The following is a 13,569-nucleotide window of genomic DNA, read 5'->3' on the forward strand; positions in this document are numbered from 1 at the left end:
GCGTGTAATGGCACCTAGCTAAAATTACTGCTGTTTTAATATGAATAGCAGTAACAAAAAAAAAAAAAAGTATTTTTGATGTTCTTATTTTTCACAGCTTTCAAATCGGCTGTTTTTATTTGACCCCCCCTTTCAAAGTCTGCCGCGTCCCTCCCATATAAAATGCTTTGGCTAAAGCACAGCTTAGAAGTAAATGGATGAAGACTTGATTTTGTAACCAGTCACCTATTGGTGTAAAAGGTTAATGCGCTGGCTACACTTGATTTTAAAACAGCACTGATTAAAAATGAGAAATATACACGCTACAGGAAAGTTCAAATTCTCAAAGCAGAAAACCAACAATTTGTTCCAATTAAAATAAACTGGAATACTTATCTGTTGTAGTCAATCAAAAATGCAAAAATTCATGTGCATTATCTCTTTACAGACATGTTGTGTTTCATTTTACTCATTAAATCATCAACCAACTCATCTAACTCTTTTTAAGAGTTTGATCTGTCTTTAGATAATTAAAAGTCAGATTTAACAGAAGAATGTGCCTCTGGCATGTGCGCCCACAGACTCTGAGCTATGGCTCGGCTCAGACCTGGTGTCCAGCGTTCAGTGACTCACAGACTCAACATTGGAGCTNNAAAAAAAAAAAAAAAAAAAAACGCACTTTATACATGCTGCACATTTATAATGCAGCCTTTATGAGGGGGTGTATGCGTGTGTTGTGCGTATGAATGCGTGCTCTTGTAACGCCGGCCTTTATAGCTAATAGCAGCGCCGTTGGGCTTCACGGACATTAAAAAGAGCCTGGTTTGACCACAGGATAAACACAAGCTTATAAAACGCAGCGTGTGTTTGTGCGTATGTATAGAGGCGCGTGTATTTGTATAAAAGAAGGGTGCATCTGTGTGTGTTTGCTAATGCATTGCTAATAGCTGCAGGATATTGCGCTTTATAAAAAAAAAATGTCAAAAATTGAATCAAACTCCAGCTTTAAAAAAAAAATTGTGTTAGATGAAAGAACCTTAAAAATAGGAGCTTAAATAGTGGGCTGTAAAAGCTAGAAATTACAAAGCTAAACTTAACCAGATGAGACAGAATGATTAAGGCTGGACTTGAAGGAAAAATAAACTATTAAAAGATCTATGGTTGTTTAACAAAGGGGGGAAAGGATGTATTTTTAGAGGTGGAACTTACGGTAATAATAGTGTTTAAAACTAAAAGGCTGAAAGGAATGAGACGAACAGAGAAATTACTAATTCATTAAATGTGCTGACGGCGACCAGGCGTCAGTGGACAATTGAGCTTGGAATTAAAAATTAGCTAAAAACAAAAGAAAAGGGGGATGGAACTCTGCGGAGATTGGAAAAAGACCTGCAGTATTTGCACTGAGGATTGAACCAACTTGGCAGAAAGCTACGTTCAAGCTGCCTCCGAGTACAAAAATCTCACTTTCAAACGTACCTATGCAGCCCTCTGGGTTCATGGAGGTGGTGGTCTCCTACATGTCTGACAACAAGTCCTACGCAAGTTTTTACCAATATTTTTGGGTTATACGTCTAAAACGTGTGCCAATTGAGTGTGCATTGCCAGTTAAACCAGGTAATATTTGAACCAATCAAGGACACTGATTGGCAGACACAGCAATAAGCCTGATGAAATCTGTTTTTACAATAAAGATAAATCAAGGCAACTCTCCTGACACGATAGAAATTCATATCTGCCATTGAAAGGACGCTATCAATTAACTGTTTTGGCCCAAATTGTGAGATTTGCACTGCTTCAACACTTGGTACATCTATTTATTCAAACCAATCAACAACCATCCGTCTATCCATTCATTCAAAACCAATGAACCATCTGTCCATACATCTATCCATCCATCCACTCTTTCAAAACCAACCTCACAACCATCTGTCCATCCAGTCAAAACAAACCAACCAACCATTCAAAACCAACCTACCATATCTATTCATTCCTCAAACCATCAGTCCATCTCTAAAATGTTCTCTAGCCAGCTAAGAAATTAACTCTCCTAGTCAGCAAGGCTTCATCCTGGTTGGACAGGCCAGTAACACTTCACCAGGAGGGGGTCTCAAATGGCTCTTCTTGATGTGGAGGACTGTCAACTATTCCAAGTTTTACCCAGATAGCTGAAATCTCCCTCAATCCCAAACCTTTCAGCTTTAGTCTTTCCATGCCTCAAATAAGCTGGTAAAATGTCTTCATTGCATTCCACAGACTGGTCGATTGGTCTCACACTGTAGCTTCCCTTTATTTGTTGTAGACTCAGAAATCATGGTGTTGGAGGCAACGTTCACCTCTGAAACTGAATGCCCAGATGAGCTGGAGCAATACCTTGAGTGAAAAAAAAGAAAAAAACACAGAAGACATTTACACTCTGGAATCGCTGCTAAAAGTGATTCCACCAGCGACAGAATCAGACGCTTGCAGCTATAAAAAAATCCCATCTGTGTGCTGTTTAAACACAGGCTTCGCCACAGAAAAAGCCACATATTCAAATGATCTGAGGGTAAATTGTCCTCTTAAGAGTGTCAGACATGCTTAAAATGTTACCTAAAAGGATTTTTGTACCTCTAGAAATCTAAAATTTTGCAGCGCTGAAATGATTTCCTTGAAGTTAAAAAGAGGGAAAAATGTCTTTAGTTACAATATTCAACACAGAAATAGTACCAAGGATCTCCATATTATGTAAAAGGCTTTGAAAAAACAAAGTTATTTCCCTCAACGAGGAGAAAAGGGAGCTGGTTCCAAACTTCAAGGAGGGAGACAATCCAGGCAGAGAGACGGAGTAAAAAATAGCTGTCTGGGTCTCAAAAGGTTGGTCAGTTATTATAAAGTCATTGTGGTCAGCATGTACGTTTCCACAGAGGTTTCTGAGGCACGCTCAATAAGTCAGTCCTTATGGGCCTGGTACTGTCGGCACCCAGCAAAGGAAGAGGCAGACGTAGACATCTGGCGCTCATCCTCAACCCACAGCTTCCTCCTCCTCCTCTTCCTCTTAACACACGCTCTCAAAGAGTACACATATGCAGACACCAACGGACCATTCACAACTTTCTTCTGGGTGATTCCTGGCCAAACAAGGAAGGAGAAGCAGCCAGGTGGGCGGAACGGCAGGATGGGCAGAATGATGGAGCGGTCAGGCGGAACAACAGAAATGACAGGAGGCAGGGCACAATGGGGGTAATAATGGGTGTTAAATGAGGAATAAGAGACAGGCAGAAAGGGTGACTTTGAGGAGCCTAATGAGTGGGTCAGAGCTGGGAATCCACAGCCTGAACTAGGAAGCCAATTCATATAACTCCTGCTAAAAATAGTTTTCTCTGGACTGGAGCTGAGGTCAGGCTACACTGCTCGACTTCTCTTACAAGCCGCTCGTGTTACCGGCACACAGACGGCCAAACATGCTCGACAAATTTGATGGTCGTGGAATTTCAAAGCTTTCGGTCAGGTTTGAGTGACGAGGGGATAGAACGTACCACTTTTCATTCACTGGCCCTATTACTCGTTCAGTCATTGATTAAAAAAAGGAAAATGAGAGTTATAAAGCTGAGTCTTTTAAAATACAGTTCAAGTTGTTTTATTATTTTAAACGTATTTATCTAAAACTTTAGGGTTTACCTGCACGACCCACATCGCAAACACTACAGTCATATATCTCAAGATGCCACAACTTAAATGCAACTTTTTCAGCGAATTCGGCAGGTGGCCATGCAGTTTCATTTGTTATCGGGAGGATGCGGTCGTGGAGATTTTAAGAAAAAGTTAGAATTTTACAGTGACCAGACGATTTTTCTCTAAAAGTTGACATTAGTCACTGACAGCTCAGGCACATTTCAAGTTCACTTGGTGGCAGACAAGTGACAGGCAGTAATGACGGCAGTACAAAATCGAGCGACACTTGGGTGGCCACAGCTAGATCGCCGCAGCAGCTCTGACTAAATGTCTTTGAAAGGTGGTCGCCCAAGTCAAGTGCCACCAGTTACCCAAGTCAAGCGCCACCGGCTCCGAAAGTTAAGTGCTTTCAGTCGCCCGAGTCCAGTGCCACTGGTCGCCCAAGTCAAATGCTACTGGTCGCCCAAGTCGAGTGCCACCAATTACCCAAGTCAGATGCCACTGGTTAGCCAAGTCAAGCGCCACCAGCTCCCCAAGTTAAGTGCTTTCAGTCGCCCAAGTCAAATACCACCGGTCGCCCAAGTCGAGTGCCACTGGTTGCCCAAGTCAAGTGCCACCAGTCGCCCAAGTCAAATGCTACCGGTCACCCAAGTCGAGTGCCACCGGTTGCCCAAGTCAAGTGCCACAGGTTGCCCAAGTCAAATGCAACCAGTCACCCAAGTCAAGTGCCCCTTGATGCCCAAGTCTAGTGCCACCTATAACCCAAGTCAAGTGCCACCAGTCGCCAAGTCAAGTGCCAACAGCCATCCAAGGCAAGTGCCACAGGGCCCCCAATTCAAGTGCGACGGGTCGCCCAAGTGATGTGTCACCAGTCATCCAAGTCAAGTGCCACGGGCCACCCATGTCAAGTACCAACAGTTCCCAATTCAAGTGCCACGAGCTGCCCAAAGACCTTTGTCTTTACTCTATTTTGATGTCAAAACTGAACCATAATTTTCTGGAAACTTATCACTGATTGTTATGAACAAAATGTTGCAATTGAGATTATGAAACCAGACTTTAATTGTTCCCCTTTTCATTGTGATGTAGTATAATTTTATCTTGAAGGTGATAGGAAATTGTACAGGAAACACCTTTGTGAATCCTCCTTTTACCAAATAGGGTCAGGCAACTTTTGATTTTGGATGTGCTTCAATCATGAAGTTAAAATGAATAATCCTTGTTTGTATTAAATAAGAGAGCAGTGGACTAACATGTACCCTTAATGCTCCGTTCATAGCAGGCATGTGACGGGCTGGTGTTCACAGAGAGAGGATTCTTCTTCTTTTTGTTTTATTTCATTCATCTATAGTTTAAGAGATTTTACGTGAAATGTCAAAGTGGTAATCTCATGAATCAAGCTTTTTCTTTCACAGATCCATTCTGATATATGAAAGACTTGTTGTCATATAATTTACATACTGCAATCATTAATTTCTCATCCACGATCAATCTTCAAACAGTTGATACTTCAGTCAATTAAAAGGGACACTAACCATTAATCACTACCAAATCCAAGTCCCTGATTGGTCAACGGTCATCCTGGTATAACTTTCAGTGTGTGTTCATTAGCAGTTTTGTACGATTGTAGAAACTCGTGAACGCTGAAGCCCAAAACGCCCACATACTGTACACGCGTTTGCATAAACTTGTCATTGAAAGGGGTTGCTTGACCGCGCATCGCTGAAGGTAATGTGAACATAGTTCTCCTTCATTTACCTTGTTAGCGAGTTTATTTGCTTGAATTTGAGCTGCTTCTGAGAGTTTTTTCATTCATGAATCTGTATTCTGTCAGCTCTCAGGATGGGACTTTCACTTTCAATGAAATCTGCAGTTGGCTTTCATTTCCCTAGAAATCTGTCAAAAGGGAGCAAATCTTGCATTTGATTAGCGTCAGATAACAGCAGCAACCTTTCACCTGCTTGGTAATAATTCTTTCAGATTTACCTGCAACACCCCCCCCCAAACCAAAAAAAAAAAGAACATAACTGACACTTCCAAGGAAAAAGATTGTGGATTACATCCCGGAAAGAAACAGGAAGCGTTTGGCTTTATTAACGGTAACAATAAAGCCACGGTTGAAGGGCTGCTGGGAAAGAATGAAGTGAGATGGTGATCTTGTGTAAATGTACGGCTCCGGTTGACTAATGGCCCTTCAGTGGGGGTTTTTAGTGACTCATGTGTTTCTCAGAACGGACTTGAGCTCCGTGGAATCCTTCTGACGAGACTCCCAGCTCCCTCAGACCGGATGGTGGCATTCATTTGATACCCCGCGCGTCTCGGTGAAGCCCCACCTGCCTTCGTCCAACCAGCTTCCCTTCCACAAGTGTTCGCCCCCCCTTGTCTTTCAAAGGATATGGGTGGCCCCAAATCCTCTGAACCACGGACGAGAAAATCTAAACCAACGACGGCCTGTTTGTTTTCTTTACCTCACCGACAGCACCCCACACCCACTCACTCACCCCCCCACCTAAACTACCGCCATCAAACAAGCGCCATCCGTGCTGCCACATCTAACCGTGCCACACACACAAGCAGCACACACGCCCAGACCACATTCTTACCTCCCTACCCCCCACGCTCTCCCCACACCACAAACACACCTGACCGACTTCACTTCCTGCGCGGCATGAGTCAGACGGCTGCAGCGCGTTTACCCCAGTAATACATGGTTATTAGCCATTCTGATAACATGCTGTTGATGTGGCTGTCAGGGAAACCTGGGATGCAAAAAAAAAAAAAAAAAAAAAATTGGGGGGGTACGGGAGGGCTGGGATGTGTGGGTGGTTGGGATGAGTCTTTGAGGATTCTTTAGAAGTGTTCTGACATGCGGTGGGTCTGTTTCCACGTCTGCAGGTGTGTGTGTGTGTGAGAGCCGTTCACCTGTCTTTTCTTGTAGAAGCCCTTTTTGTCACAGTTGGGTATGCGGACGCCTCTCGGGTTGAGGATGTTGGTGATTTTAAGATTGCTCATGATGCTTTCCATCTCCCGACGACACGGCCCCTGGAGGCACAAAGCAAATTATTAGAAAACGGATCATTTGTAATGGCTGTTTTCTGGAGAAGTATCAAAGGAAGACATGATTGGATCTTTAAAACTAATTTCTGTCTTGTAAAAGGAGGAAAAAACCTGAGAGAAATCAGAAGGGATCCTGCTGGTGGGTCCAGATTGAAGAGCTTTATCCTTCAAATGAGATGTAAGCTGTGTACAGAAGTAGTACCCTTTGACACAAAGTACTTGTAATCAAACATAATTGTGTCTAAACAATGGTTAAAAAAATCCTGCGGAGTTCTGCACCACTAATTGCAATGTTTTGTCGTGTTTGTACCTAGCTTTTCTGCCGCACGTGCTCCGCATCAATACCACCTACTCACCGGCTGACAGCTGTATGTGTTTCTGCCGGCCAAGGTAGAATGAACCGCTATAGCTTTGTTCAAACAACGCCATCAGCTGAGCCGTCTGCACGGATTTATGTGCAGACATAACCACCGGTTGTCCCCTTAAGTTACCATAGCAAAGACACCGGTATCGTAAACACAAGCTGGTGCTGGGGAACAAATGTATGAAAATCCCTGCCATGAAGCAGTTTTCATGCTGCTCTACAGACGTGGCCCCTCCAGTTTACCAGTGGAACCAGTTAAGACGCAACTGGTTTTTAAGATTTGGTTTTACAAGAGGATTTGGTGATTCTACATTCACACCGCCCTCTTCAATATGCATTCAAGCGACAACTTCCAATGAAATGTTTATGTAAACCTGCACAAATGCACATTTCAGGCTTGTGTGTTCAAAACTCTCATGTTCACACAGTTTTTATTAGACTGTAATAGTCTACGACCATAGTAGTTTTCTGTGACCGTAGTAACTTCTATGACCATAGTAATCTATGACCGAAGTAGTTTTCTATGACCGTGGTAATCTATGACAATAGAAATCTATGACCATAGTAGTTTTCTATGACTGTAGTAATTTCTGACTGTCGTAAAATATGACCGTAGTAGTTTTCTATGATTGTAATAATTTCTGTGACTATAGTAATTTCTATGACCGTAGTAATCTATGACCATAGTAGTTTTCTATGATTGTAGTAATTTCTATGACCGTAGTAATTTCTATGACTGTAGTAATATATGACAGCAGTAGTTTTATATGATCATAGTTATTTTCTGTGACCTAGTCATTTCTATGACAGTAGTAATCTATGAGCATGGTAATTTCTAATTGTAGTAATCTATGACCGTAGTAGTTTTCTATGATCATAGAAATTTCTATGACTGTAGTTATCTGTGACTGTTGTAATTTCTATGACCGTAGTGATCTATGACCATGGTAATTTCCATGACTGTAGTAATCTATGATCGTAGTAACCTATGACTGTAGTAGTTTTCTGTGACCATTTTCAGACTACATAATGCACAATGCAAGGTGCACCAGGTTCTACTTTGACCAGAGACTCAGATTTGGTAGTGACATATGGTCGTCGTCTCTATTTATTCCCAGATGTGCCAACCATTTGAAGTGGCTCTTTCAACTGTAGGTGGTGGACAAGAGCTAGTAAACAGTAGAAGAAGAAGAAGACCCTCCTTGCTTATCCGGTGTGAACACCTTGGGCGAAATGCATGTTCAAGAACACGCGTTTATCTCATTCTTGGATGTGCGTCACATGCCCGATGTTTCCATAGCTAAAGAGTTCTACGTCGTGGTCAAAACTACTAAAAAATTGTCAACAATTACCCACCACTTTGTGTATTGAAAAATTAACGACAGCATGTGTTGAGTGTATATAGTTGGGTTTTGGGAGTTATTTGGATCAACACCAGGAAACAATCTGGGAACCTAAAATGGGTGAATTGACACCGGTTTTATTTTAATCCTGAAGATCTGATTTACTTTGGATGTCACCCTGTTTACACTTGTGTTTTAAAGGCCGGCCATAGCTCGCCAGCTGCTACCAAAGATCTACATTTTAAGGCTGCTGTGATTGTTGGGAAATCATTTCTAAATTAGTCGTTCCAGGGTAAAAATAATTTTGTGCAAATGGCACAATAGTCTGTTGCAAGGCATAAAAATATTTGATAGGGTCAGCGTTTTTGAAATTCATCATGTAAATGTGCCAGAAATGTCAAAGCAAGCTATGATCTTCTATTTATTAGTTTGTAATCAGATTTGACAGTAATCTCCAAGTGGTCGTTTGAGGAACTGCAGGGTTTGGCTCACTTTGGCTCAAAACTTTGGTGTTCAGTTTTTAATTGGCTTCAAAACAAATGTTTAATCTGATTTTTTTTTTAAACACAAACAGCTATTGAAAACTATGATACTGCAATCAGTTGTCTATTTAGTCTAGTTTCCAAAATCATGAAAGGTCCACTCTGATGAAAATTGTGTTTTATGTGTTTTTAACATGTTCTTGTGGCATTTTTATCATGATGGGGGACATAAATGAAGAAAATTAAGCTTAAATTCCATTTATAACAATTTTTTTGCTCAAATCGTTGTGATTTGAGAGCAGATGAAAAATATGCTGTTGGAAAAAGGTGCATCTATTATGTAGAAAATCGATCCATTCTGATGCATCCACTTGCAGACAAACGTGTACATCTTTGTTTTCCTTGATTGAGTTTGCATTTGGCACAAAACTTAGCAGCTGGATATCTTTGATATTGTTCACCATTTTTGTTGCACCTATAATGTTAGGTCGGGGTTGTGAGGGGCTGTAAGCTAGTAGAGGAGCTGTAAACAAATGGATGATAGATAATTGCTGCAAGCTTACTCCCCGCCAGCAGTCCCACCCACAACTCAGATGCAAATTTCTATTGAACTTCTGCTGCTCTGCAGAAACTAGGTTCTTGAAAACAACTGTTTGTTTGTTTGTTTTAGCTAAAAAGGGCATCATCATAATTAAAAGACCACTAGGAATGCTTACACGATTGATCGAAAGATAATCAGATTGAGACTTTGAGACTTAGTTATTACATTTTTTGGGTCTGGCTGCATTTTCTTCAGACCCATTGACTCGTTCACTAATAAATCCAAATAAATCAGCAGTTTGGAATGTCAGGAGTCTGAAATTGTTGGGAGAAATTGATACAAATTTGTAACCAAATTGTGACAAATTTGAGACGGTAATGAGATTGTAAAGCTATGGGTGCAAACACAACACGTCAAACCCTGTTTTGTTTATATAGCCCTTTACAATTTACTTTAAAAAATGTTACGTAAGAAGAATTTCAAAATAAAAGTATTTTCACACAGTAAAATTAACAACAGAGGAGGGGTCCAAACTTTTATAGGTGGGGCTAAGACAGGGAAACAGTGTGTCTTAAGTCTCGTTTCCACTGAGCAGTCTGGTACGGTCCGGTTCGATCCGGTATTTTGAGCTTTTCCATTGTGAAATTGACCCATTAAACAGTTCTGCCCTTTACCTTTAGAGGGCCCCCAACCATTGTAGATAGAAAAACTGAACGGCATGGTTGGGGCGGAGTCGCTGTTGCAGCCCACTGATTGGCAGAAAGTGATGATGACAGAAAGCAGTTTCTTAAAGTTCCACTAGGATCATCTTTTGATCCATTTTCAAAGTGTTCCTAGTTGTCTTTTAATTATAATTATGCCATTTTTAGCCAAAACTTGTCATTTTCTTGGACATAGTTTCTGCAGAATGGCATTAGAAATTTGCATCTGAGTTGAAGTGGAAGTAAGCCTGCACTGATATCCCATGATCCCTTTGTTTACACTCTCTCCTGCTCATTTACAGGCCCTTAAAACTGCAAGCTAACATTACCGGTGCAACAAAAATGGCGAGCAATATTGGAGCAGAGGAAAACAAAAAACGTTAATGGATGTATTTGCCTAAATTGGATGCATCAGAATGAAAACTTTGGTGCACACAGTGTATTTTCTACATCATAACTACTCTTTCAAAAAAACATTTAGAGACATTTTGTCACCAACTTCATCAATTTTTAATTAAACGTCCTGAATGGGTTTTAAATTCCTGTGACAAGAAATAGAGATCTTGTGTGAAACTCCTTTGAGAACGCACAAAGTTTGTCTTAATCAATCACTTGTCGGCAGTTTGATAGTTACTTACATATTCACTCTCCCGTTTGCTCTCTAGGGAGAAGTTGTGCGTGTCCGTGTTGACTCCTCCTGCCACCGGTTCCACCTTGTGGCTCTGTGCCCTTTTCTTCTCGTTCTTTTTGATGAGGATGTCGTGCAGCGGAGGCCTGGTGTTCACCATCTTCCCTCCGCAGTCCACCGTTGCCGCACCGGGCAACGCCGTCACCGTCTGGGTCACGTTAGCATCGTTGTCGTCGTGGTTTCCCAGTTTTTCTGTGTAGAATCCAAAAAGGTCGGAGTCAGTATTCGTGCTAAGAGTTTGTGACTCACTCTTTTGGCACCCCTTCAACGCCTATAAACCTATCAAATATGGATGAGATGATTCTCCGGCATATGTTGGTCTGAAAATGAAGATCGAGCTGCAGTTTAACATCACTTTTTTCTGCCTAAACCTCTTTTTTTCCCCTCAAACCTCAACCTCAGGCCTTATAAATTACAAAAACATGAAACGATCGATGCCTGCTGGGCCTTTCACTCAACTCCGCTGAGACGTCTGGACTGAAACAGACAAAACAAAGTTAGGTCATCGCCTTGTGGGCTTTTCTGGAGCCAGAGATGAAGCCGAGCAATAAGCAGAAACACGACGATTACACGTCCACAGACTTTCCACAAGAGATAGACCAGGAACTGGGAGTAAACAAGACATCTGAAGGGCGCAGAGAAGAAAAAGTTGGCTGTGTTTGTGCAGGGTTGGGCAGGGAGATTAGGGTAGGTAAAGTGGAAGATTGGGGAGCAGACATATTAATAGCCTCTGGCGCTGGCAAAGTTTCCTTTCAAATCGTTAAAGACAGAGCAGAGTGGGAACCACGTGGTCGGGGCGAAAAGAGGAGGGTGCTTTCTGTCTATTTTTTTTTTGTTCCATTCTGCAGAAAAACTCTGAACACAGGATCTGTCACCCGGACGACCGCACCACCACGTGGACGCAGCCAGACCTAACCAGAAGAAACCACTCAGTGGAAGTCTTAAAAGAGTTATATGGGCGGTGCTCAAAATTAAGTCAGATTTAAGGAGTGTCTTCCACATAAACACATTACACAATTTGTTTGTAAAAAAAAAAAAAAAAAAAAAAAAAGCACAGGAGTAAACAGCACAAACTGCGGTGAGGAGAGCTTGTTAATGTCTGGGAGGAGTGGAACCACCAGGATGCAATGGACTGCTCTGACCAACAGGGGAGTCTAACATCATTTTCATCCAGATTCAGCCCATCCGTGGATGCAGAGGTCTCACATTTATTTCTACCAAGTTGAAGACATGTCAAACATGCAGGACAGTAAAGCTTTTATGGATCAGTCCTCGATCCTGCAATAAAAAAGTTAGGAAAAGTGCAGCTGATAGGTGGAGGGGGAGGAGGTGGCACCTGGCTCCTCACATGGTCAGCGCGCTATGTGTGTTTGCATGCTGGTGTGTGACCACTCTGAAGTCAAGAACGGTCCACCCCCTCTCCCCCTCACATAACTGACACTTTTGTTGCGCATTACTTTGCTTTTTAACTGAAGTTTTTGAGCATTTGTTTGTTTGTTTTTTTCTCAACGCACAATCTTTTTGTGCGCTTTTACGCACGGATCCAAATGTTGGCACCCGAAGAAATAAAATAGACAGCATTTCTGAAAACCTATAATAATAATAATAATAATAATAATAATAATAATAGTAACAATGATGATAATAAAGACTTTCAACATAGTTAGTTTGAGCTCTAACTGTCTGAAAGTTTTCTTTTTGCGCTTTTACGCACGAATCCAAATTTCGGCACCCAAATGAATAGAAAGGCCAATGTTGCTGCAAACTAAAACAATAAAAGGAATAAACTTTCAACTTGCAGTTAGTTTGAGCTCAAACTTCCAGAAGTCTATTTTGCTGCGCACACACACGCCTTCCCTTCTAGTGTGCATGCATGCAGCGCAGCTTGCAGTGCGTATCTGCGTATGCTTCCAGAGAAAGTTCACCTTCAAATTTGTCTGATCAAACCTGGACATAGATGGGGAGAGTGGCGTCTTAGCGCATGCCCGACGCGCAAAAAAACAAAGGCAAAAGCGTCGTTTTGTACCTGCTTTTTGCGCCGGCACCAGGAGGCTCTTGAGCTTGGTGGACGCGGCGCTGGTGCACACCCCCCGTCCTTCCAGAAGAGCGAGCAGGGGTCGGCTCTCCCCGGACAGAGGCTGGCAGGTCAGGCCGGAGCCACAGCGCGCCGTGTACACTCCACACGCCTGTCCGTCGGCGAGGGCGCACGTCATGCAGCAGCCGCAGCCGGGCTCCCTCACGCTCTCCGCGCAGTCCTTGGGCGGCGGCTTGCACTGCAGCAGTGCGCCGGCGTCGCACGGCTCACACCGGACCACCGGTCCCACCGAGGCGGCGAGGCGGGCGAACGCGGCCAGCGCGGCGGCCAGGCACAGCACGCAAAGACTGGGCATTATGGGGGATTAAGCAGGTCACAAAGGGACAGTATGGGAGTTGTCACACGGGCTTAGGAGAACTGTCTGTGACACGGCGAGGCGACTAGCCTTCTCCATCTGTGTTTTCTTTTGCGCAAACTTCTGGTTTTATACAGGGGGTAGAGGAGCCAACAAGTCACACCCTCCTCCGTATGAATAATGTAAGCAAGGAGCCCCAACATGAGGGATCCAGTCCCTGGAGAGAGCTGGCCCGACTCCTCACTGAGACCCAGCTTTTATTGTGAAAAGCTCAATATTTCTTGTAAGAAAATGCAAAAAAGTTAGTGTCCATGGCACAGGACAGAAAACATAATCAACCCATTTGACATATCCTTTCATAATGTCTTTGGTG

At 42.7% G+C, this 13,569-nt stretch overlaps 1 protein-coding gene across 1 annotated transcript in view; it reads right to left on the reverse strand.

The window, feature by feature from the left end:
- Window positions 1–13,285, reverse strand: part of LOC112150763 (insulin-like growth factor-binding protein 3) — a 22,403-nt gene extending 9,118 nt beyond the window's left edge. Inside the window, exons 1-3 of the mRNA XM_024279234.2 lie at window positions 12,833–13,285; window positions 10,757–10,998; window positions 6,553–6,672 (exon numbers count right to left, since the gene is read on the reverse strand). Of these exons, the coding sequence (XP_024135002.1) occupies window positions 6,553–6,672; window positions 10,757–10,998; window positions 12,833–13,196 (726 nt within the window). The 5' untranslated portion in view covers window positions 13,197–13,285. The remainder of the gene's footprint in view (window positions 1–6,552; window positions 6,673–10,756; window positions 10,999–12,832) is intronic.
- Between the last annotated feature and the right edge of the window lie 284 nt (window positions 13,286–13,569).

The sequence above is a fragment of the Oryzias melastigma genome, linkage group LG4 (genome assembly GCF_002922805.2).
Source record: "Oryzias melastigma strain HK-1 linkage group LG4, ASM292280v2, whole genome shotgun sequence".
Classification (NCBI taxonomy): domain Eukaryota; kingdom Metazoa; phylum Chordata; class Actinopteri; order Beloniformes; family Adrianichthyidae; genus Oryzias; species Oryzias melastigma.